This window comes from Corticium candelabrum, chromosome 7, assembly GCF_963422355.1.
Source record: "Corticium candelabrum chromosome 7, ooCorCand1.1, whole genome shotgun sequence".
In the NCBI taxonomy this organism is placed as follows: Eukaryota; Metazoa; Porifera; class Homoscleromorpha; order Homosclerophorida; family Plakinidae; genus Corticium; species Corticium candelabrum.
The window spans coordinates 6,746,968-6,771,967 of NC_085091.1; the positions used below are offsets into that span (position 1 = coordinate 6,746,968).

Sequence of the window (25,000 nt, forward strand, 5' to 3'; positions counted from 1 at the left end):
GGATTATTCTACGGTACGGCTGAACCAAGTAGTGCTGGAAACTATCGAGTTTCTGTAAACCACATCAATGCAATTGGTTACATCATGGCACGTTGAAGCCAATACACTAGACACAGTTTCGAACGTATGAATGTAAGTTTCCGCTATGCATGTAGCAATTGGTAGTGTCAATACCTAATACGTTCAAATTCAGTACGTTTAGTATAGCTCTATAGTTGACATACACTTACTTGCATACTGTTGACGTTTACTAACAAATTAGAAATACAAATAACCACAAGTGCTGCTCATTCAGACTAACTTACGCAATCAAGTAGTCAAGCAATGTGTCTACAATCTATAAAAACTTATCTAGAACAATCATGCGGTAGATTTGATGCCAAATGCGGGTAGGCGGGAGAAGGGTCACTTGTAACCTTTCCAAATTTGCACTTGTGATTGTTGAGTTTGATGTTCTGTTGTCTGCATCTGTCAAGGAGTGTAGTCAGTTTCTGGTCGTGATCTTGTCTTGCTTCATGTTTCGTTGTTGCATGGATTACCAACAACAAGAATATCATCAACTATGGTGATTACTCCAGATAATCTTTGTAGTGCTTCGTCAAGCCTCTTCTGAAATATTCCTGGTGCTGGTGCTAATCCAAAAGGCATCCTTTTCCATTTTTATAATCTATATGGTGTATTGAATGTTGTTAACCTACTTTTATCATCATCCAGCTCAATGTGCCAATAGCCATTTTTGACATCAAGGACACTGAAGCATCTAGTTGGCTCCTGATAGCTCTGGCAACACTTCGTCAATCGTATGCATTGGATACGGCTGTCTGCACAGGGCTTTGTTCAGAGGCTGTGGATCTATACATAGTCTAATTTGCTTGTTTGTCTTCTGAACGGTCACTAAGTTTGATATCCATTTCACTGAACCATTAATTAACCTTGTCTATCATACCATTTCTTTCTAGTCTCAGTAACTCAGCCATCAGTTGATCCTTCGCTGCAAGTGGTACTCGCCTAAGTGGCATTTGACTGGCTGTGTTTGAGGATTGACATCCAAGTAAAGTTTCCTTTTCAGTTTGCCACCTTCTCCACTGAAAACATCGTATTGTTGCAAAATAGCCTGTCTCACTTGCTGCATCTCGTCATTGTTGTGCATTTGATGTATTGAAGCAGACTGAAAATTGTCATGATATGCTTGGAGAATTCGAAGCTTCATCTCCTGGCTTGTTCTAGTTCTAGCTCCTTGGACTGGCATTGCTGTGCTCTCCACCACTACATATTCCTTCTCGTACTGTACTGCTTGCCATTCTTCGTATTCTTTACCGGTAGATAGCGTTTTCATTCCTTTTGGCTTTATCTTGTCTCCATCATAAGTACTAAGAGTTTGAGTTGTAAGCTGTAATTTCTGCATCTTCCTCACATCTCTCTCTCTCTCTCTCTCTCTCTCTCTCTCTCTCTCTCTCTCTCTCTCTCTCTCTCTCTCTCTCCACGTCTGTCTCACATTTCCAGTAAGGCATAATAACGGTCTGGGAAGAGGTATTCTTCCAAGCATTCGCATCAGTTGATACTGCTGATCCATACCCATTCGTGCATCCACAGGCTCGTGAGGTTGCTCGACGACTTAGTCTTGTCTCTTGTCGTCTGCCATCACAACGTATTCGAATCAAGCGTTTCGACTATCGATCACTTCTGACACCATGTAATGTGTAGACTTGGAGAGATTGTACGTGTATTGCATTACATTGTCCCTAGTCCTAAATCCTACTTGTAACTTAATTCACACGCACTATTACAATACTCGTCCTTAGACAGTCTTTACCACAGCTGGAACAGCAAGAACCCATCTTTGCTTTTTCCGTTTGCCTGAAAACTGGTCTAGACGCAGGCGCAGAATTTAGTGTAAATTGCATGTGTTCTAGACATAAATGCTGCTTTGCAATTAAAAGTTGTACGAGAACAAGATATACCACGTTAACGTGACTTTGTGGAAGCGATGCATATCTGCAGCTTCGTTCCCAGACTTTTAATCTTGTCAATGACTTTCTTGGAATTATTTTCATACAGGCATCGGACAAGACTAGCGCGAGAGAGTCTGGGGACGCGGCTACATAACTGTAGTTAGGCTAGCTACAAACGTAATTACAAGAATCAATATTAATTAATTATTTAATATTTGATTATATATATTTAATATAAAATACATAAATTAATTTAATTTAATTAATATTATCTAAATATTTGACGAGATGCAGCAAGTGAGACAGGCTATTTTGCAACAATACGATGTTTTCAGTGGAGAAGGAGGCAAACTGAAAAGGAAACTTTACTTGGATGTCAATCCTCAAACACAGCCAGTCAAATGCCACCTAGGCGAGTACCGCAGAAGGTATTAGCTATTTGATTAGTTAAAATTCAATTTCGCACACAATATAACCGCTTGTGTCAAATTAGCCAAACAATCATGAGAGCTTTTGAATAATTTTGATTCATGATCACGCTAATATAGTAGAAGTGTGACTCTCAGGAATTGATAAAATATTGCATAGCAAGACAAACACCTAGACAGCACGAGCAGTGTTAGAGAATTCCAAATCACTCTTGATATATTACAATCTTCTGGCAAAACGAGAATGTGCAACCTAACGCGCGCTAAGCAAAGTACTATAGTAGCAAGCTAGGTTGCATGGTAGTAAGCAAGATGGTAGGTTGCAAGCAATTCAATTTTGTAATTAAATACATAAAATTAATCCAAAGGTACACTGTCACTTGTCCATAACTGGCATTAAATGCCCTTCACCAGGGAAGACATCAGTTGCAAGACGCATGACAAGTAGCCAATACCCTGCACCCTCGGACTTATCCTTAGATGGCCAATACAAGCAATTCACATCCTTTGTTTCAAAAATATGATCAGCAATCGTCCTATTCTTCCATTCTTCTGTAAGCTCTGCAAGTAATTTGTCTTTCGTATCATCATGGTCATCACACTCATGATCAGTCAGAGCATGCGGGTAAAGACAATCTCCAGGAAGAATACTCAACAAGCCATCGCTACAGCATAGTGGGACTGGTAGCCATCTCCTCGTTGGATAATTGCGTGCACGTTGAAATAAAAAATATCCAAAGTATTCAAATGAAGAAAATCGATTTATTCTGAGCATTTCATATAGTTGAGGAGGTGGAAGCATGACGTCCCCCGCATTTCGTTTCTTGATAAATTCATTCGAAGTAAAAGAGCTGCCTGAACTGTTTCCTGCTCATCATGGGAGACAACAAGCGGCTTGTCTCTACAAATCACAAAGAACAGAGTGTCAAATCTTCGACGACCTTCACTAGGGGTTAGCCAGTCGCTCCATTCGACCAGAGATACAACATCCGGGTAACAGTTCAATTCCTTAAAAACCTCAATAAATCTCTGAGGATCTCCTTGCACTAGTGCGCGCAAATCAGACATCACGTGACCGGACATGGAATTCTGATCAAATATTTCTCCATTATCTTTATGTCGAGCAAACAAGCATCCCGCTTCCTCAAATGTTTCTCTCAGTGCTGTGATGCGCAGTGCAATCTCATTGGACACACGTGACCTCCAAGGACGCGCCAGGATTTGAGTCAGTCATGAGTGATTAGGGGTATCCGGTTTGTAGAGTTTTCTTTACGTCCGAACTGGAAATGACGGTTAGCCATTCTTCGTCGAAATCAGAGTCGGCCACGCTGCCTCCGGGAAATACGAACGTGTCGGGAAAGAAGCCCAACTTGCCGCTCCGTCGTAGCATCAAAATATCGAAATACTACACACGTGCCGGACGCGAAACGTCATTCCACGGGGAACGACATCTAGACGCGATTATCAACGTAGCAGCTTCGGCCCATAATGAAGGTTTTTTGAGACACAACATGGCAAGCTTTAGCGCACGGTAATCCGAGGCTAAGCGCATACCACATTTATACCACTACCCATTCTGTCTAATAGGGCCCATTGATTCTTTCGACTCGCATATACTCTCTCAAAATAGTCCGCGAATTCCATTGTTTTCTTGTGTTTCTTGAGATCAACACAAACACACAGTATTGAAGGGGAAGTCCACAAAAATGAACTTAACTTGTATGAGTAGATCTTACGAAGATGAATCGATCGGTATAAGTTACTCCGTTATCTTCGTCTTTGTATACGAGAACGAGCGATGTTACTGTGGTGTGCAACGCCCCCGCGCCTTCTCCGCGCTTCCTGGTCAATTAAGCTCCGCCCACTGAGAACGAATAAATGCGTTTACGGATGACTGCTACGAATATATCGAGAATGACAAATGTGAATGCGAAGATATTATAAATATCTGCCTTCTTGCCGTCAGTGGTTCCTCTCTAAAGTAAAATGGTGTCGGTAGCGCTGTTTTCCTCGCCCGACTTTGAAGCAGAATTCCTCAATACCACGGCTTACATTAAGAACGCGCTTGTGCTTGAATATTTTTTTATTCTTGTTCTTTTAATATCCGAAGAGAAACGTTCAGCGCTGTCAAACGTGATACCATTTTCGATTTTGCTAGCAACTTTGAGTCTGTCACTACTTGCTAAACGAAGATGAGTAAGGTCACAGTTGTGACCATAGTGACTCAACCAAGATTTCACTAAAACTTTTCCATTTGCATTGTCAGATGTAACACTGAGCTGTGTAATGCAATGATGTTTTATTTTTGAAGATTTTAGTGATTTATTTTGACTCTTTCCTCTGCTCTTGCTGACATGAGAACAAGATCTATTGCATGAGTAAGAATGAATAGTATTAGTCTTGGTTCTCTTGAAACCACTTGATTTGACAAATGAAGATTGATGATCTCTTCCAAGGTTTTATTTCCATAGTTTGAAATCTGTTAACAAAATGATATATCTATAACATATTGGTAGGTTATACACAATTATCAAGAGTATACAATTAAACAGGTGTGAGACCATAACAATGTAAAGAATCAGAATGGTACGCATAAGTATTATATACAGGCAGATATGCAGTATTGGTATGCAGATGTGGTTGAATGTAATGTACATTATCTTTGAAGACATATCGATGCTGTAGCTAGACGTGTACGCAAAGTCTTCTGTAAAGACATCATTGCTGGGCATATCTGAAGAGTGGACCTACACATGCATATGCATACGTACATACATAGATAATGATATAGTACAATTCATATACTACAGTACTGTACATATGCATGTGCACATACCTTAGTACACACACACACACACACACACACACACACACACACACACACACACACACACACACACACACACACACACACACACACACACACACACACACACACACACACACACACACACACACACACACACACACACACACAGGCCATTTGTTTTAAAGGAAACAGGAATGCTTAACTTAAGATTACTATCAGTCACAATCACACAAATTGATAAAATTGTTCTGTTGTAGGAAACAAACCGGAAAACGTTTTGAAGGTGGTGAATTCCTCGGTTATTTTCATCCCACGTGCTTCTCCAAGATGCTTTCTAAGCTGCAACAGACGTGTACAGTGGAAAGTGCAGTTGGTCTCTAGACAGCCCATGGCAGGATCCTTTCCAACACTCATTGTTTATATCACAAAACGAGCACTTGATCACAGCCTAAACTCTAATAGTATAGGATAATATATGTGCAGGTGAAATGTTGTGACTCATAGACTAGGAGACACTTACACAGACGATTTTCAAATACAGTGTACGCTACTTTAATGACTCGGCTCTTCAACTGCAGACACCTTGACTTGCTAGACTACAGGTGTGATAATCATAATACCCACTACAGAAGTTTGTTCTTCGCGCGAAAACAAGCAGAAAGACAGGTTTTTAGTTTTGCACGAAATGGATTAGGTACTGTACACTGTGCAGACAGGTTTGCTGACACTTTCCAGCATTATGTCATCTGGTGCACGTGCATGTCATTACGTTTCAGCTGAGTGTCACGTGAAACATTGCATTGGCGTGCGTTACAGCAGATGTTTCTGTCTTCAGCCGCAAGTGGGCTAGACATGTCTGATTGTAGTTGTCTTATTTGGTTGTTTGTGGCGGTAAGCAGGCTTTAGCATTAGGAACATGCGAATGAATACGATGGCGGCCGGTTCAGCTCAATAATTATTGCGTTGTCTTTGCATGTTCTAGCTGCTAGCGGGAGTGTTCAAGAACACGGATGCCCACAACGAGGACTGCCTCATAAACACGCTCTTCCGAACGGTAAAAGCAAACACAAACTGTCACACATTCGTAGTCTAGAAGAGTGCATTTCGTTCAAGGTTTCTGAATTGCAAGTGACTGTGAAGGTACTAGTATGCATGCGATACGTTTGTTTGCATGCATGAGTGCATGTGCATGGCTTGTAACCATCTGTCTATCTATTGCGATGTCATAAATATCGTTGTTTTTGTGAAATGTCGAGTATTTCGACTGCAGACTACTAGCGTTTGTTCGAAGAACGGAGACGCTATTTCTGGAACACATCAACGTAGGTGGATACTTCGAAAGCTTGTGGACGAGGTGGTTAGAGATAAAGGGTGCGTTTCTCTAACTCCACAACCAAGTCCTGTTGAGGCTGTGGATCTCTACCGCGCTTCTTTCTCTTCACTCACCCAAACTCCTGTACTCAAGCGAGAAGGTGTACTAGACTGACTTCTCCCACGGAAGCTTGTGGGGTTCTTGCGTGGGCAGATGTTTCAAGCGTTTACCCAATGAGCAATTAAGTTAATTAAAGGCCTGTCCACACTGGCAACTGGATAACGATCCGATCGCGATCCAACAGCAACGCTGTCACTTGCAACTCGATCGCGATCCGTCCAATCGACATCGCGATGTGGATTCGATCGCGATCTGATTAGAACTCAACTCTGGATTAGCTTGTAGAGACTAAACAAATGCACCCCAGACGTATAGATGCGAACTCAGATTGGCTATCCAATAGAATGGACTCTAGTACACCAGAGGTTTGGCCTAGCATTGGATTTGCTAATTAGCTAAATGGCTTGTTTACAAACATGGTGCAATTAGCTATGGCTTGTCCACACTGTCAACAACTGGATCACGATCAATCCAATCCTCATCAAGAGGTAGATTCGATTTTGACCTGGATTGGGCAACACGCCACTAGCAGCTAATCTAATTACAAGTTCTTAGGTATCTCAGCATATTGGTGAACTAATTATTGAATATGTATATATATATAAGGTAATAATGATTTTGTGACAGGAAATAAAGTCGGAAGTCACTGATTTAAAAAGTGAATTGAAGAATGAAAGAGAAAAGAGAATCAAGTTGGAGGTTTACAACTACGCAGTTGAAGAAATGTTGTAAGGATAAATTGAAATTAACGTTCTAGACGGCAAACTTGGAATTGCAAGAAATCTCCGTTGACCTCCAAACAAACAATATGCTTCTTAACGAAAGCTCAATAGTTAGCTAATATTCATGTATGCATGCATGTGCAAACATGGTGTCTGTCTGTTTGTCTGCATGGGAATAAAGTATATGTCTGTGTCTGTGTCTGTCTGTCTGTCTGTCTGTCTGTTTGCCTGTCTGTCTGTCTGTCTGCCTGTCTGTGTCTGTCTGTCTTTCTGTCTGTCTGCCTGTCTGTGTCTGTCTGTCTTTCTGTCTGTCTGTCAGTCTTTCTGTGTCTGTCTGTCTGTCTGTCTGTCTGGTTGTCTGTCTGTCTGTCTGTCTGTCTGTCTGTCAGTGTGTCTGTCTGTCTGTCAGTCTGTTAGTCAGTCTGTCTATCTGTCTGTGTGTTTGTCTATCTGTGTGGCTGTTTTTGTGCATGAGTGTGTGTACATCATGCCTCAGCGGTTGTGTGTGCGTGCATGTGTGCGTGCTTGTGCGGTTGTGTGCGCGTGTGAAACCGATTCACTACTACAACAGAATTTGCGACAAGAACTGGATCTGGTAAAAGATCAACTACAGAAACAAATTGAACAATCCACTCACTTGCAGGTCAGTTCAATCTTAGCAAAGCATTGTCTAGTAAATTTCTCGTCGTCATTTTATGGATGTTTAGAATAATTCGCTGGAATTGAAAGAGAAGGTAGCAGAAGTTCAACTACATAAGTCTGAACAAAATGACACTTTGAAAGTGAGTTGAACATGTTTGTATCATACATGGGTATGATATTTGGTTTCAATATTCGACAGTAACCCGACTTAACCAATTTAATAATACTGAATATAATGATGTTTGTTTATAGCTGTAAATTTGGACGCTAAACAACGATATCTGCACTAATAATTATTTACACAACAGATTGTGTCACAACAAGTAGAAGACGTGAGACAGGAGCTACAAACACAGAACAGACATATCGTTGTCTTGCAAGTGCGTTCGTGCATGATTGCGTTTCGAATTTCTCTGTCTGTCGTTCTCTCCCCCTTCTCCCTCCCTTCCTCTCTTCTCCCTCCCTCCCTTTTCTCCTCCTTTCCTCCCTTTTCTCCTCTCTCCCTCCTCTTCTCTCCCACTCTCCCTTCTTTCTTCTCTCTCTCTCTCTCTCTCTCTCCTCTTCTCTCCCACTCTCCCTTCTTTCTTCTCTCTCTCTCTCTCTCTCTCTCTCTCTCTCTCTCTCTCTCCTCTTCTCTCCCACTCTCCCTTCTTTCTTCTCTCTCTCTCTCTCTCTCTCTCTCTCTCTCTCCTCTTCTCTCCCACTCTCCCTTCTTTCTTCTCTCTCTCTCTCTCTCTCTCTCTCTCTCTCTCTCTCTCTCTCTCTTTATGTTATATATGTATGCTTTTCCAGATTGTTTCGCTAGAACTGCAGACAAACGTTGAGAAACTCCAAGAAAGCAATTCTGTATGAAAGCAGACTTTGGACGTGATATTGACGTTTAAATGCTTCACCTATAACTGTATTCATACTGTATTTAGAGTCTGACGGCAGCAGTTACTCAACTTGGAAACGATTTATCAGATATTGTAAACGAAAAGTACGAAGTAGGTTCGCTTTGTTGCTCTCTCACATGCTCCAATGGCACAAAAGGTAGACTGTACACTTTGATATTGATTACACGTTCTAAAACAAAATTGGTTACGAACGTTGTGTAACTAGGAATGATGACATATAACCAGCAGGAGAACGAAGTCGAGTACTGTAACGCCAGCCACTGGTTGACGTTATTGCCATTGCCGGTACCTGGTAGCTCATCTTTGTTGCCTGTGTCAACCTGTAAGCAGATAGCTCTCGAGCAGAATTCATTTTTTCGCAATGGACAATATTGGATCAGACCGTCTTCTAACGATCCACCATTTCAAGTCATATTTTATTAGATGCAAAATTGTTTCATTGGTGCTAACTTTGTGTCTATAACAGGTATTCTGTGATGCGAGTGAAGGTTGGACTTTGATAATGAAAGTAAATGGAAATCAGCAAACGTTTGACTATAACAACGACTTGTGGTCGAACAAGAATACATTTCAATCAAATAACTTGGATTTGGATGACAAAGAAACGAAATTGGCTTCGTATTGGACGTTACCATTTACTGAACTTCGTCTGGGAATGAAAGTAGACGGAACAATCAGATGGATCACCTTCAACTATAGCGCATCATCTCTCTACAATCTTATTGCAGATGGACAGTACAGAAATACGAATATTGGTAAGAGTAAGTGGAAAAGTTTACTGCCAACGTTGTACCTACAGGAAAATTGCAATAAGGTGAGCATTTTAACTAGAAATGCAATTTCGCAGTTATCACACCATGCAGTGTGTGTTTCACGTCATGAAAACTACTAATCATTGTCACTCATGTATGCTGTACTTAACTCTTGCTCGTTCGTCGTTCATGAACGTTTGCATGTCAGATAGTTCTGATGTAGAACAATATTCATTGCAATACAACGTATTCTACTCAATGTCTGACCGGAATGACACCAACCGTCGTATATTTCGCACCCCCATTTTGTATCTCTAGGAAGGTTTCAACATACAAGGCCATGGCCGAGGAGCTCGTCTGGGACTTATGGGTAATAGCGAAAACGACTGCAACACTCCAGACTCTTATCTTGGTTTTGGATTATTCTACACTACGACTGAACCATCTAGTGCTGGAAACTATCAAGTTGGTGTAAACCACATCAATGCAATTGGTTACATCATGGCACGTTGAAGCCAATACACTAGACACCGTTTTGAACGTATGAATGTCAGTTTCCGCTATGCATGTAGCAATTGGTAGTGTCAATACCTTATACGTTCAAAGTTAGTACGTTTAGTAGCTCTATAGTTAACATACACTTGCATACTGTTGACGTTTACTAACAAATTAGAAATACAAAAAACCACAATTGTTGCTCATTCAGTCCGACTGAAGCAATCAAGTAGTCAAGCAATGTGTCTAGAACAATCATGCGGGAGATTTGATGCCAAATGCGGGTAGGCGGGGAAGGGTCCCAAATGCGGAAGTCTGTCGCTCAATGCGGGAGAGTTGGCAGCTCTGGGAATGCCCTAGGTCCAACTCAGAGCAACCTGAACAACAACGATCGTGACTATATGACCACGAATATAGGCCATATCCGTTTTTGACGACCATTGTAGAGTATATCAGTTACGTTTAGTCGAGTATGTCGGGTTTTGGGTCTCACGGTGACACCACCAACAAAAGAGAGTTACTATTAGGACTCATCTGCTCCAATGTCTAGACAAGTCATGATCTATACAGCTATGCCGGATTCACATTAAAGCCAACGCAAAGCAACCCAAGTTAGTTATATAAAGTTTATAGCTAGCCTAGTATTGTTTGAACTGAGTGTATACTTTCATTGTACATTTCAATTGTCTTGATCACGATCACGAAACGACGACTACCTACATGGATTACTGTATACCGGCCAGAAAACTCCGTTGCGACGTGTTACTTACCAACGCGCTACGGATACCAACTAAAATGATATGGCATGAATTCGTCTCTTTTTACACGGAAGTGGCTTTAATGAGATTGCGGTTGCAACACGTGTAGTCCTTACCTGCTATTAGCTAAGTACAGGATCAGGAAGTGCACTCTCAGTGGATGAGTTTGACCTCTGGTTTTGGAAAAATAGAATACAGTACTCTAGATATATTTTTTATGATTTCACTAACTTGCGATTACTCCACTAGATCACTGTGCCGGACCAAAACGGCTCACCTAGTTATGACAGTGTACAGGACATATCATATTATATTGTGTAGTGACGTAAGTTAATTAATTCTGTGTACTCTGAGCCACTTAGCCTTCTTTCCTAGCTAGGCATATATCGTACAAGCTCCCATGCCCGGCTTCGCCTAGGTAATAGTTTAATCACAGAAATTATTGATTTGCAGACACTGTTTGCTATTAATGACAGACAGACAGGACAGACAGACAGACAGACAGACAGACAGAAAGATAGGTCGCTTTTATAGGTAGAGATTATAGCAGAAACTATCTAAAAATGCGTTTGATGGTTGGCGAGGCAGAGGGGGGTGTAGCCAGGTCACGTACAGTTTGTAAAAAGAGATCTTTGTAGATTTCCAAACTGTCTGCTGCATAGTGTTGGTTATCATCCCTGTGCAAAAAAAGTTCCAATCACAGCACAGACCAATTACACTAACTTATGCCCTTGTCAGCTCTAAAGGCATATCAAGTGCGTTGACATCTGTGACATCTTTATTTGAACGTAATTATTGGCAGTGTGAACCATCCTCTAGAGACATCGCCACTTCTCTACGCTGCAGGGAGTGCATACCGTCCGATGTCAGGAACGGGCCGTCCGATGTCCCGTGCAATACTTACCCGGATAATCCGATCCCCGTATATAACTAATGCCGACTCTCGCCATTTCGACAGTCTCGTTGAAGTGAATAAAAATGTCGCGTATACACTTGCAATCGTATAGCACTCCCGGATATTGCGCTGTCGAAATGAAGTCACCTGCAGTTAGACAAATCCATCAGAGCAGAACTGAAAGTCACATGCAGTACTCACCCGGAGAATCCGTTCCCTGTATCTGACAAAGTCACGACTCGTACCGACTCTCGTCATTTCGACAGTCCCGCTGAACGTCGTCTCTTCGAAGACGTTGCTGGCGTTTCGGGGAACAGGTGCATTAAACAAGGCAGCTCTTCGACCTTCGTAGACTGGCAAACGACTGTGGGCGTATTTTTTCAAGACCCGGATATCAGCAAAACTATCTTCCGTTTGCCAGCGTCGCCCGGAATAAACGATACGCTAAGCGCGTACCATCCGACGTCGGCAACGGGCAGTCTAAATTCGGCGGAGATACGATGCGCCGTTCCGGAGATATTCGCGAGCGAGCGGAAGCGAGTGCGACAGGCGGGAAATGGCGTCGTCGTGAGAGAAGTCAGGAAGACGACCACAGTCTCACTTTCGACTGCAATGAATTCGGCGTGCGCAAGCCAAATTCGGTCGAGATCGGACTCGCCGTTTTTGAGAAACGCTCCAACAGACGGACACACAGACAGACAGACACCTCTCCTTTATATATATATATATATATATATATATATATATATATATTGCTCTATCCTAAAAGTTTGAAACCCGGATAAACGGAAATCCAAGCTCTAGCGGTTTTGAACGGTATATATATATAGTTTACTTTAATTTTTTGTGACCTAGGGTAAGCGAGATTTAGCAGATTTACATGTAGAAAGTGAACGCGAACAGAGTTTTTAGTAGTATAGAGCTTAGTACAGGGATGTCCAGACATACATATAGCTACCCTGTCACGCCTCGACTAGATTACCTAGATACCTCTCGAGATTTCTTGCCACATTGGCTTGTCTTAGGTCTAACATACATTCTCTTTCTTCCGTCCGTCTTCTCTTCTGCTGTAATTAATAGTGGGTGGTATACCCTGGTAACAATTTTCTGAATACCCAGGTGTTGTGCCCCTTTTCTCCACTAAATGTAACGAGAGTATGTACAGGGTCAAGAGGCCAGAAAGAAACTGTATTGCTATCTGTGCACTACAGTGAGGTACCGGAAGTAAGCGGTGCTGAAGTACTCTACACTATTTAGGCTGCCTTGAGGTCATTGTGTAGTCAGGAATTACAGTTATAGTTGGTAAACGAGAGTAATTATACAAGAACACGTCGTACAATAGATTATTAGATAGCCATTTTGCTGGAAAAACTGCTCTCTTGGCACTATCCTTAGACCACACCTTTTTAGCTCGCACTAGGCCCGACCACATTTGAAATGCTCCCTAGGGGCCTGAATTATGGTCACTTGCCTGTGTGCATGTTTGTTCTTTACCATGTGTTTCAGTGTGCATTTCTACTGTCTGTGCAGGTAATCAGTGGTGATTGATGATCCAGCAGGAAACAGTTATGTGCAAGTGAGCATTTTCGACTCTCTCATTTTATCAGAAATATTGTAACACGTTCGACAGAATTCATGACGCAAGTGCATGACCCTCACATTGTAGTTTAGTCTCTTGTAGCCAGACGGCTGCTCTCTTCCCATGTAAGGCTGGTAGACCTAGACGGCTCTGTGTGTCTGTTAGCGAGCAGAAAGTGGTCTGGCTACATGAGACTACTGCAGTTTGTACTTTGCGATAACTGCTATTATTGATTTCAGCAGAACTCTGAAAATGCTCTATTCAACTGCACTCTAAAAGGATAAAGATGAAAGAAGTGCAACGGGGACTAAGTGTGAGGAGATGTCACTCTGTGTTTTTTATCTGTGATTGCTCGTGTAGGTTCCAAGAGCAATAGACAGTTACAGAGTTACCAAACGTCTTAGAGTTCTGGCAGTCACTGGAAACAAGTAGGAACGTCTAAGTGTGAACAACAAAGGTTTTTCATTTCTATCACACACGTGTGCGCTGTGCAGTTTCCTTTAGGAAGACTACAGATATAGTAAGATTAATTAAAATAACAAACAGATCATTTATCTATAAAAATGTTTCCTGATTTCTAGTGAGCCAGGTAAATGTTACTACACTAATGTTTCACTTCAGTCATAGCTTCCTGTTGGTGTGCAACTACCATTCAGTTTCTAAATAAGATAATAGAGTTTGTCAACGTTACACTGCCTGTATATATTCTTTCACATAAAACTCACCTTTAATTCATCTTCCACTTCCTTGTCTATAGGTGTGGGTATTCGATGACACGCCCTCAACAAATCCTTTGCCGTTCTGCTTTTCCCTACTTGTGTCCTCTTTGCCTTGATAACAGCCAGCAACTTTCCGGCTGCAGTTGGAATAGTATGAGTAGATGTTCTAATCTCATTGTCCTTCAGTCCCAACTCAAGTCCAATCTCATACCACTGACTCTGACCATGTATAATAACAGCAGGTTTTACAGCCTCAAATTCAGGCAAGATTCCTGCACACAAGGCATTATTACATAACCACGTAAATGGAATCGATATCGTTTTTGGTGTCCAAATACTACTGACTGATGGGATATCAACACACGAGCTTCTGTTACCACGATAGACTGCTACTGTAGCATAAATGGTTGAGTCAAATCTACTGCATGCTTCACCTGCCTACCTAAAGTATCACTAATGAATCACTGACTTGTTTGATTGCTGCATTCTTAGTTTTAACAGAAGATTTTACCTGATTGACAAAATTGACAGTATTCTTCTACTTCCAATTCTTTAGAGACCAGCAGGTCACCAAGACTATCTTCGAATAGCTCATCATCAACTAGTTGTGTTACTACAGTACGTGTCTCTCTGCTCTTTGCTTTTGCTTCCTTGATTTCCTCCTCAGAGTAAACAGCAACTTTTGCTTCTTTTGTTGTTACTGTGCCATCATTCCTTTTAGACTTGATGTGCAGCTCAAAATCCTCACTAGCAGCAATTGAAGATCTAGGGAGACGACTGATGCCAATAAGAGGATGGAAGCCAAGGAAAGGATGGATGACAATGACAGGACTGGTGTCATAATGATGCAGAGACACATGATGGAGAGATGTATCTGTAAAAGCACAATCTGCTGTCAAGCCGATTTTAACTGTTGGTGTGTCACTTTTCTCTGGTATTTCTACTGCAGTTTTTAGAAAACAAAGTTATAAAACAAAAAATTAAACCCACATCATATTACCTTGAGCTACCGAATTTGACTTCGATAATGATATTTCCTTCTGATACAATTGTGCACATTCATACTCCAAACCCTTACGAGATGTTTCCCATCTACATTTAGCATTTACACTAAACGTAAAGAAAAACAATCCACCCTAGTCAACATCTTACACACAAAATGTCACTCACAGATCACAAAACTGTCTTAGTCCTAAGAGATGCCTCAGAAATGCAACTCCTGTTAAGGCAGCATACGTTTGGTAATAGTCTCGTTTGTCTGTAGTTCCATAGCCAGAGACGCCTTTCATCACCAGAGGCACACAATGAGGGAAAACATCTTTGCAGCGAGACATAAATTGATATGCCTCCACGTCAATTCCTTTCAATTTCCTGTTCGCGATTTGCTTATGGTACTGTTTCATCTCGAGATAATTCACAGTCACACCGCAAGTGCTACCAACCTCTCCCATCAATACATTGATCTCATCTGCTCGAGGAAACTCATATGCATTCTGTGCATACTCTTCTCCTCTTGCAGTGCACCTGACGATTCCTCCTTCAACGCTCACCCATCCCTTTGTGTTCACCATTTGCTCCAAAATACTGTTCAACGTTCTCTCATCCATTTCTTTCATTATCACCTCGCTTTTCAGTCTACTGAATAGATCTCTTGTGTGAACGCCGTAATTGCTCTTCATAACCTCATCCAACATCATCTCCTCTACATATCGAGGACTGGCGCGTCTCTCACTCTGTGGTATAGTCTCCAACCAGTCACTTCGCCCTCCCAGCCTGGCAATTGCTTGCTCAATGACCACGTCTACATCTTCAACCATCTTCTCTGGATCTCCATGAGCGAGGACCTCTCCATCACTTTGTTTCTCTCCCCCTCCTTCCGTCGACGTGCTAGTAGTGACTACCACCGTTCCATATTCAACTCCTCCGTGAACACGGTCAACACCAGAGCAAACGCCAGTCATCACAACCACGTCAACATCGAACAGACATGTCATTCGTTCTAGGAGAGGCATGGTGCACGCCTTGCCACCTACATCTGACTGCGCTATGAGCGCTACTGTGAGCGGACTGTTGTTCCAATTGCGACAAACGCGTAAACCATCGATCACCTCGATGTGATCGTTCGGCTCCACAAACGCGCTTTCAATTTCGTTCTCCAACACTCGACGTACCGCCTCCAGGTCTAGTGGGTCACCGAAGACAATGAGAACGTCAAAGTGATCGCGATACTGAGGCGTTTCGTGCTTGATCGATCCAAACATGTCGTCTAGCTAGAAGAATTTCCAAAATATGCTCACTAGTTTTCAATGTCCCGTATTTCCTTATAACAAATAGACCTTTCCCGAAGTCCTCAGTTCAAGGAAATAGAAAATAGGTATCTGCTATGAGTGTTTGCTTAGCACAAACTAAATTTCAAATGTTACGCATTTCTGTTATGTTTTCAACTGTGACAACAAGATCGACCTACATCACGCTCCGCCCCGTATGCTAATAGCCTGAAAGGGAACCTCTGGCGTATCTAATTACGTAATCACGCGTTTCAAAATTCTTCGAGTCCTTGCGAGATTGCCACAGATTGAGGAGCCTCCAGAACCTGCAGTACACTGTTCTAGGATGGGAAGACCGCTTAGCTAATTAGGTAATCCAGAACGGCGATCGGTTAGAGTATATGTTTAGATCCATAATTTACATGCGCTATGGCTGCAATGCAACTGACTAACAGTTGGGACAGCCTATTTAGCTGTAAAGGCTTTCAGCAGTGATTGATCCATCATTAATTAATTAAACCTGAACAAAAAGGACGTTGCATGATGTGGTATACAGTCCAGAAGAGGTATCAGGTCTCACAAATGTATTCAACATAGAAATTGACATTCGAAGTGTCCCTCTAGTTATAACAAATTTATAGTGCACAAATCTTATGCGAGATACTGTTCATCAGTTTTATTTTAGACTTTACTATATGCCACAAAGTAGAGCAATCAACATTTGTGTCGATCCTGTACACATAGCAACCTGTCTAGTTGTCTCTGTCTAATAAATTCCAAACTAACTATACTTTTCAAATAAATTACACTAATTGCATGAGTCTTCTATCCACATCTAAAACCACGCCAAGGCAATTAATATAAAGAGCAACGCAAGCTATTAGAGCTTTCTCATGAATTGTAAGATTACAAATCGTTGAGACAAAGGAATTCTCATGAATTGTAAGATTACAAATCGTTGAGACAAAGGAAACACTGCATGATTCCTCTACTTCAGCTAGTGCCTTTGCAGTCTATCTGCTCTTTACCATTTCATGTTGCTGATTCTCCTGGCTGATTGTCATTTCTCCAAGTGTGACAACTGCTCAATCTATACCCTTGTCCAGTTGACACAGTTGAACAAGAAGCATCACTACAGCCTTTCAATCAGTTGCAACAGGAGGCCCTGCATGTCTTCAAGCTGGTTGTAGATGTTGGCCAGTCTCCGCTTTCCTAGCATATTTCCACTACATTGATCATCTGCTATGAAACTATGTTATAAAACAAAACATACAAAAACACATATCATAATACCTTGAGCATGTAATCTTTGGTCCTATGCGACTTCACAACCATTCTCTGCAGCATTTTCAGCATTTTCAGCCAAGGTTAGTACTTAATCTCCCATCTGCATGCCATGTACAGACGTCACCAATACCTGACGACCCCAAATTAGGAGACATTTCACGCCAAAACCTAAACAGTAAATATTGCACAAAATTATTCAGTAACCTGCTACATATCACATCACTTACAGATGGCGAAACGGTGTCAATCCTAAAAGATATCTCAGAAATGCAACTGGTGTTGATGCAGCAAACTGATGATAGTACTCATGTCTGTTTGCAGTTCCATCGTTCTTGATGCCTTTCATCACCAAGCACACGCATCCAGGAAAAACTTCTTTGCAGTGACTCATGAAGGTATAAGCCTCCATGTCAATTCCTTTCAGCTGGCTATTAGCCATCCGCTTCTTGTACTGTTCTATGTCATTAGGAAGATTCACAGTTTCATATGAAATGCTCCCAATCCCTCCAATCACTACTCTGATCTTATCTGCACAAGGAAATGCACTGTTTTCACGCTCTTCTCCACTTGCAGTGCACCTGACGACTCCTCTTTCAACGCTCACCCACCCCCTTGTCTTCACCATTTGCTCCAAAATACTGTCCAACATTTTCCTACTCCAATTTTTCATTATCTCCTCGCTTTCCAGTTTATCGAATAGATCTGTCTTGGAAACGCCGTCGCTGCTCTTCATAACCTCATCCAACATCATCTCCTCTACATATCGAGGACTAGCAAGTCTCTCACTCCGCGGTATAGTCGCCAACCAGTCACTTCGCTCTCCCAGCCGAGCAATTGCCTGCTCGATGACAACGCCTACATCCTCGTTCATCTTCTCTGGATCTCCACGAGCTTCGTACTTTCCATCGGATCGTTTCAGTCCTTCTCCTTCCGTCGACGTGCTCTTAGCGACTACCACCGTGCCGTACTCGACTGCTCCGCGATAACGTTCAATACCAGAGCAAACGCCCGTCATCACAGCCACGTCAACACGGAAAAGGCGTGTCAAGTGTATGAGACGCGACGCGCACTTCTTGCCCCCTACATCTGACTGCCCTATGAGCGCTATTGTGAGCCCACTGTCGTTCCAATTGCGACAAACGCATAGACCAGTGATCACTTCGGTGTGAGCATCTACAAACGCGCTCTCACTTTCGTATTCCAACACTCGACGTGCCGCCTCCACTTCCGAGTAGAGACTGCACAAAACGAGAACGTGAAAGCGCTCGCGATAGGGAAATGGGGAATTCGACAACGTTGCCATACCCTTAGAAGTTCGAATTTCCCGTATTGCTGCTTATCAGCAAATCCTCAAATTCCTAGAATATTATTTGTCGTTCCCGGGGACTCGGCCTACGTGGAAGCAGGCCTACGTGGGACTCGGGTGAGGTCCCAACTGGAAACGTGCAAGTGAGACACACTCCAAAAGACGCACGTGACGTACTGAGAAATATTGACTAAATAAAACCGGTACATAAGGAGCTAGATATATACCTTAATTAATTAAATAATTAATTAAAGACCTGTGGTTTAGTTGAATTACTGCGCTCATGTTACTTGCAGTAAGACAACAGTACCATCCAAATTTTATGATGATTGGTTTAGTGGTTTAGGAGTCCATCTCATACAGAAAAACACGTAAATTACATTGTAATACTCTGTCCTATACTGCAGACAATAATGGTCCAGAACTTGGTACTAATTGAAATTTGTAAATACATAAAATCAATCAAAGAAAGTACACTGTCACTTGTTCATAATTGGCATTAAATGTCCTTCACCAGGGAAGACATCAGTTGCGAGACACATGACATGTAGCCAATGCCCTGCACCCTCACACTTATCCTTAGACAGCCAATACAAGCAATTCACATCCTTTGTTTCAAAAATATGATCAGCAATCGTCTTATTCTTCCATTCTTCTGTAAGCTCTGCAAGTAATTTGTCTTTCGTATCATCATGGTCATCACACTCATGATCAGTCAGAGCATGCGGGTAAAGACAATCTCCAGGAAGAATACTCAACAAGCCATCACTACAGCGTAGTGGAACTGGTAGCCATCTCCTCGTTGGATAATTGCGTGCACGTTGAAATAAAAAATATCGAAAGTATTCAAATGAAGGAAATCGATTTATTCTGAGCATTTCGTATAGTTGAGGAGGTGGAAGCATTACGTCCCCCGCATTTCGCTTGTTGATAAATTCATTCGAAGTAAAAGAGCTGTCCTGAACTGTTTCCTGCTCATCGTGGGAGACAACAGGTGGCTCGTCTCTACAAATCACAAAGAACAGAGTGTCAAATCTTCGACGACCTTCACTAGGGGTTAGCCAGTCGCTCCATTCAACCAGAGATACAACATCCGGGTAACAGTTCAATTCCTTAAAAACCTCAATAAACCGCTGAGGATCTCCTTGCACTTGTGCGCGAAAATCGGACATCACGTGACCGGACATGGAATTCTGATCAAATATTTCTCCATTATCTTTATGTCGAGCAAACAAGCATCCCGCTTCCTCAAATGTTTCTCTCAGTGCTGTGATGCGCAGTGCAATCTCATTGGGCACACGTGACCTCCAAGGACGCGCCAGGATTGGAGGTTTTGAGTCAGTCATGAGTGAGTAAGGGTAGCCGGTCTGTAGAGTTTTCTTTACGATCGAATTGGAAATGACGGTTAGCCATTCTTCGTCGAAATCAGAGTCGGCCACGCTGCCTCCGGGAAATACGAACGTGTCGGGAAAGAAGCCCAACTTGCCGCTCCGTCGTAGCATCAAAATATCGAAATCCTGCACACGTGCCGGACGCGAAACGTCATTCCACGGAGAACGACATCTAGACGCGATTATCAACGTAGCAGCTTCGGCCCATAATAAAGGTTTTTTGAGACACAACATGGCAAGCTTTAGCGCACGGTAATCCGAGGCAAAGCGCATTACGCATGCGTAAGACTGGTTTTAGCCATGCCGAAAGGTCGTTTTACGAAGGAGGAGGAGAAACTCATCCAGGAGTTCAGTCCTCAGCCTACGAAGGGAGCCGAAGCACTTTATTACGGGAATGCCTTCTTTGTATCCGTCATACCGATATGTGAGGCCCCACTCGAGGTAACATTGTTGTCTTTGTAGTCAGTACGTATTGTTTACAGGGCTCGCTTGGAGGGTGATGCAAATGGATTTAATAACCTACAGTCTTCTCTTTATATGCATGCCCTTACTTAGTACGTATGGCGTGGCATTCGCGTACAGGAAAGTGAAAGAAAGTCTGCGACACAAGTAGGACTTTGCCCATCAAATACTGACAGGATTGTATCATCAAGAGTATCTGGTATTTGCCCACAGGATTGCCGCGACGAGAAAACGGGCGATTGCAAAAGAAATGGAGGCTGAAGGGAAGAGCCAGAAGTCTTCAAAGGAAGAACGAGATGACAAGTGTGATGCAGTCTGTCTGTGTTTTGGTTTGAAAGTTGGTCATTGCTGTTGTTAGAATCGAGCGTAGGACGAATTCTGTGTCCGACAAGGAGGCGACCGCTTTCTCGATCTTTTACAACAACACGCTGTACCTTCTCATTGTACTGGGATTCTCATTCTACATTCTACGCTCCGTGAATCCAGCCATGTATCCTCACTGGTCACATTATATTTAAATTTTATTTTGTGTCAACCGGTTACAAAGTGTGTATGATTGTTAGTAATTAACATGCAATTACTTATTACGTATTGCTTTTATTATTACTTTCTCTCTTTCTAAGGGGCGTAGCATGGTCCTTACCAGAAAAATCGACTTTTGCAGTCAATTAGTGTAACTTCCGGTTTCGGTATAGCTTAGTGATTAAATGTATTATTTATTGATTTATTTATGTAGAGTATCTGTAGTATGTGACAGGCATAGCTAATGGCCATAGATCGAAGTTACCTGCAAGTATGGATAGTCATACTGCGCAAGTTTTAGCGCGCGTTAATTCCGTTTATAGCGCGCGTTAATCTTGCTTTTAGCGCACGCTAAATCACACTTTTAGCACATTTTAATGCAAGCTTTTTAGCATGTGTTAGGCCTAACTGCTTCAAATGTGTTTGCTACACCGCATGCATCTCTTTTTCTTGTTTTTCTTGTCTTGTTTATTGGTATGGACCTTGACTCTCTTTCGATAGCAATTACACTATCTCCACGGCGTGTGCTACCTTCATTCTGGCGCTTCTATCGACGGGACAGCAGTGACATCGAGACACGTGTAATGTGTATGAATTGTGTGTCGTGTTGGCAGTGATGCTAGACGAGATGTCTTAATAAATGTTTACAAAAAGGCAGTTTGAGTGCACTCGTGTGTGTACGTGTGTGTGTAAGATCTGATGCTCAGCTACATTTCTGGGTCTATTGTGAGTTTTGAGTTGTAATTTTTTATTATGATTAGGTGTCACAATGTAAAAATATAAAAAATGAAAGAAAATATAAAACAAAATTAAAGACAGAAATAAAAAATTTAAAAATAAATAAAAACAAAAACAAAATAAAAAAAAATAAAAAATTGAAATTAAAAAATATGAAATAATATATATGTATGTAATGTATGTGGTGAAGCACTAAAGCCATGATTAATTAATTCGGCACCAGTTGAACAGGTTAACAGTTTATGACAAGATACTAGCATAATTTGTTGTTACATACCATTCATTTGCCTTGCTTTAGGAGGTAACATAACAGCTGTTAGTTCTTTAGGTTTGGTGGCATCATGATTTTTAGTTAACAAGTTGTTGATAAATTTTAGTTTGAAAACACATCAGCAAATGCTGTCTGAAATTTGTAAAAATTTAAATTTTTATTTTTTTTCGGGCAAATTTCTGGCTTTAGGATTATAGGAAGACAGTGACACACTCATTGTGGTTGCATGTTTGAGTTGATTTGTTTGTTTGTTTGTGTGTGTGTGTGTGTGTGTGTGTGTGTGTGTCTGTCTGTCTGTCTGTCTGTCTGTCTGTCTGTCTGTCTGTCTGTTAATACATATCTTTTAAACATCAAACTATAATACATATCAGCGAAAGGCAGGTTGCAAGCTACATGAAAATACATGCATGTGTATCGGTCTACGATCAGAGCTAGAATGAAGATGTCTTGGTTCTTGCTTGAAGTGTGCATGTAAGTCTTGAAGGCAATCTCTCCAAATAGCAACAGTGGTGTCATGAGACCAAACTGGCCTCTGCCTGTTCTGCAGGTCAGGTAACCACTGTTGTCCATCTGAATGCCACAGTTACATGATCCAGACCAATTAGACAGGAATGGGCATCCCCAGACGAAGAAGAGTTGCCAAATGAAAATCGTAAGTAGAGAGTGCGTATTGTTGATTGGTTGGTAAGGCAGACAACCAGGCACCCGCACTCTTGCCCCAGGCAGATCTCAGTTGTGCAGCATCACATGCTGTAGCAGCAGTGGACAAAAGATTGCTGGAAGGCATGTTGTCTGGGAGACATTCAGACAAAACCCTACAATTGGACCATCTGATGATTTGACGAAACTATTGATGGATGGTAATATAGATTGAAAACGAAGGGCATTTCGACAGCTGCATGAGCCCAAGACACCACAAATTTCAGGGGTAGAAATAGATGCTAAAGATGTCAAGCCAAATCCTCCATATTGATTGTAAGAGAAATTTGCTGCCAGTTGTTGTCAGGCAGTGAATCATATAGCCTATAAGATGACAAAAGGTTGAGCGTGTTTGTGAATCATAAATAGTTGTGTCTGGGACCAGAAGGTCAGGACGAACATTTCTTGCCAAATTATTCAGTCTTGGGACATGACACTTACATAGCAATAGGTTGGCAGCCTGGGCATCATCCAATTTCAAGAGCTGGTTACACTTGTATCCAGACTGAGCCGTGTCACAACAAACAGAAGTGACACAAGACGATGTTCCAATTAGAGTTCCTAGGAAGAGGCAACTTTTGAACTTGACAGGAATTTGAGCAGTGTAATGAACAACAGTGGCAGACGAACAGAAGATCTCACACTTGTGATTGGCAACATCAAGAAATAGAGCAGAGAAGCTGTCTATCTGTCTGTCTGTCTGTCTGCCTGTCTGTCTGTTTGTCTGTCTGTCTGTTTGCTTGTCTGTCAAATCTTTATATTTCATACATATGAACTATTACAAGCTATAGATACGAAAGTCCATTATATATCGATTAGACCCACATGGGTCTCTAAAAAATTATCGACTTAGGTTGCATTTTGTCTGTCTGTCTGTTTGTCTGTCTGTCTGTCTGTCTGTCTGTCAATACATATATTTTCATACATTGAACTATTATACACCATCTAAGCAAAGCAACTAAATACTACCCAAGCCAATAGGGCTTGGTTCTACCTACGACTATTTATGTTTATGTGACTCTCTTGAAACAATCTTCTTTATTTTTCTGTCTGTCTGTCTGACTGTCTGACTCTGAGAACAGGCCGGATATAACAACATATGATCCCACTGGACACTTGACAAAAGACCTGGACGTTTCACTTGCTCATCCACATTCTTGTGACACCGTACAATCTGCTGCCAAAATATCAGGTTATGCAGCAGAGTTGAGAGAAACGCAAAATGACAAAATATGGTCAACAGCAGTCTATAGCAGGATTTGATAAACCATTTATTCCACTGTTTTTTTAACACCGGCTTTGGGGCCCTATGGCTGAAGACTATCTCGATAAGATCTCAAAAATTTCAAAAGATGCAAATGGAAAAAGCAGCGAAACAGACTTTAGAGATAGATGGAGAAAGCAACTGTCTGTAGTTGTACAGTCTTGCAACTCTCGTGTGATTTTTGAAAAGTTGTTGAAGTTGTCTAAGTGCAATTTTGATGATTTTTTTGTATGATAAAGATGTTTGACATTTTGTTCATTGTCTGTTATTGTTATGCATACGTAAAGTTAGCGATTGTTATTGGTAGAGTAAGAGTTCAAATATAACAATCTGTCTGTCTGTCTGTCTATCTATCTGTTTGTTGGTTTGTCTGTCTATCTATCTGTTTGTTCGTTTGTCTGTCTGTCTGTCTGTCTATCTGTTTGTTGGTTTGTTGGTTTGTCTGCCTGTCTGTCTGTCTGTTTGTGTTTGTCTGTGTCTGTCTGTCTGTCTGTGTCTCTGTCTGTGTCTCTGTCTGTCTGTCTGTCTGTTTGGGTCTGTCTGTGTCTGTGTTTGTCTGTCAACATCTCTTAAAACAATTTCAAACTTGGATGAGTCTGAAAATGGGCACGTCCTCTAAACAGACTATCCACAAGTGGAATTACCAAAATCATTACAGGGACCTTTCTAATAGTCGTTTGGTTTACTCGTGAAACTTTCAAAAGAATTTAATTC

General features: G+C 41.7%; 5 protein-coding genes, 2 long non-coding RNA genes and 1 pseudogene across 7 annotated transcripts in view; 4 read left to right on the forward strand and 4 right to left on the reverse strand.

Moving 5' to 3' along the window:
- Window positions 1-7,307, forward strand: part of LOC134181884 (uncharacterized) — a 10,632-nt gene extending 3,325 nt beyond the window's left edge. Inside the window, exons 3-4 of the long non-coding RNA XR_009970215.1 lie at window positions 6,303-6,329; window positions 7,249-7,307. This is a non-coding gene — a long non-coding RNA (uncharacterized LOC134181884). The remainder of the gene's footprint in view (window positions 1-6,302; window positions 6,330-7,248) is intronic.
- Window positions 2,596-3,770, reverse strand: LOC134182351 (acyl-coenzyme A diphosphatase NUDT19-like; annotated as a pseudogene).
- A 575-nt stretch (window positions 7,308-7,882) lies between the features above and the next one.
- Window positions 7,883-9,011, forward strand: LOC134181846 (uncharacterized). The gene is made up of 5 exons (XR_009970208.1): window positions 7,883-7,986; window positions 8,051-8,125; window positions 8,294-8,365; window positions 8,778-8,831; window positions 8,906-9,011. It is a non-coding gene; the product is annotated as an uncharacterized LOC134181846 (long non-coding RNA).
- An 80-nt stretch (window positions 9,012-9,091) lies between these two features.
- Window positions 9,092-13,792, forward strand: LOC134181785 (uncharacterized skeletal organic matrix protein 5-like). Its single transcript, XM_062649050.1, has 4 exons — window positions 9,092-9,289; window positions 9,348-9,695; window positions 9,952-10,098; window positions 13,721-13,792. The coding sequence occupies exons 1-4, from the start codon at window positions 9,092-9,094 to the stop codon at window positions 13,790-13,792; spliced, it is 765 nt and encodes a 254-aa protein (XP_062505034.1).
- A 55-nt stretch (window positions 13,793-13,847) lies between these two features.
- On the reverse strand, window positions 13,848-16,340 carry LOC134181786 (uncharacterized). Its single transcript, XM_062649051.1, has 5 exons — window positions 15,250-16,340; window positions 15,080-15,189; window positions 14,591-15,022; window positions 14,086-14,351; window positions 13,848-14,019 (listed from the first exon to the last, which is right to left on the reverse strand). The coding sequence occupies exons 1-5, from the start codon at window positions 16,338-16,340 to the stop codon at window positions 13,978-13,980; spliced, it is 1,941 nt and encodes a 646-aa protein (XP_062505035.1). The 3' UTR covers window positions 13,848-13,977.
- Window positions 16,341-17,856: 1,516 nt separating this feature from the next.
- LOC134181787 (uncharacterized) lies at window positions 17,857-18,936 on the reverse strand. Its single transcript, XM_062649054.1, has one exon. It carries the CDS (start codon window positions 18,934-18,936, stop codon window positions 17,857-17,859), a length of 1,080 nt encoding a protein of 359 aa, XP_062505038.1.
- A 482-nt stretch (window positions 18,937-19,418) lies between these two features.
- On the reverse strand, window positions 19,419-20,285 carry LOC134181788 (acyl-coenzyme A diphosphatase NUDT19-like). Its single transcript, XM_062649055.1, has one exon. The coding sequence runs from the start codon at window positions 20,283-20,285 to the stop codon at window positions 19,419-19,421; it is 867 nt and encodes a 288-aa protein (XP_062505039.1).
- A 52-nt stretch (window positions 20,286-20,337) lies between these two features.
- On the forward strand, window positions 20,338-21,903 carry LOC134181789 (translocon-associated protein subunit gamma-like). Its single transcript, XM_062649056.1, has 6 exons — window positions 20,338-20,520; window positions 20,577-20,754; window positions 20,813-20,939; window positions 21,006-21,095; window positions 21,151-21,282; window positions 21,816-21,903. Exons 1-6 carry the CDS (start codon window positions 20,338-20,340, stop codon window positions 21,880-21,882), a joined length of 777 nt encoding a protein of 258 aa, XP_062505040.1. The 3' UTR covers window positions 21,883-21,903.
- The last annotated feature ends 3,097 nt before the right edge of the window (window positions 21,904-25,000 follow it).

Excerpts from the sequence above, each read along its gene's own strand:
- LOC134181785 (XM_062649050.1), top strand. The coding sequence starts at position 9,092 with ATGACATATAACCAGCAGGAGAACGAAGTCGAGTACTGTAACGCCAGC. Across the intron at positions 9,290-9,347 it reads CTAACGATCCACCATTTCAA|GTATTCTGTGATGCGAGTGA; the intron begins GTCATATTTTAT and ends TGTCTATAACAG. Across the intron at positions 10,099-13,720 it reads CTAGTGCTGGAAACTATCAA|GTTCCAAGAGCAATAGACAG; the intron begins GTTGGTGTAAAC and ends TTGCTCGTGTAG.
- LOC134181786 (XM_062649051.1), bottom strand. The coding sequence starts at position 16,340 with ATGTTTGGATCGATCAAGCACGAAACGCCTCAGTATCGCGATCACTTT. Across the intron at positions 15,190-15,249 it reads CTAAGACAGTTTTGTGATCT|TGTAAATGCTAAATGTAGAT; the intron begins GTGAGTGACATT and ends CTTTACGTTTAG. Across the intron at positions 15,023-15,079 it reads GTCAAATTCGGTAGCTCAAG|TAGAAATACCAGAGAAAAGT; the intron begins GTAATATGATGT and ends TAAAAACTGCAG.
- LOC134181787 (XM_062649054.1), bottom strand. The coding sequence starts at position 18,936 with ATGGCAACGTTGTCGAATTCCCCATTTCCCTATCGCGAGCGCTTTCAC.
- LOC134181788 (XM_062649055.1), bottom strand. The coding sequence starts at position 20,285 with ATGACTGACTCAAAACCTCCAATCCTGGCGCGTCCTTGGAGGTCACGT.
- LOC134181789 (XM_062649056.1), top strand. The coding sequence starts at position 20,338 with ATGACGGTTAGCCATTCTTCGTCGAAATCAGAGTCGGCCACGCTGCCT. Across the intron at positions 20,521-20,576 it reads ATCTAGACGCGATTATCAAC|CGCACGGTAATCCGAGGCAA; the intron begins GTAGCAGCTTCG and ends GGCAAGCTTTAG. Across the intron at positions 21,096-21,150 it reads AAGGAAGAACGAGATGACAA|AATCGAGCGTAGGACGAATT; the intron begins GTGTGATGCAGT and ends TGCTGTTGTTAG.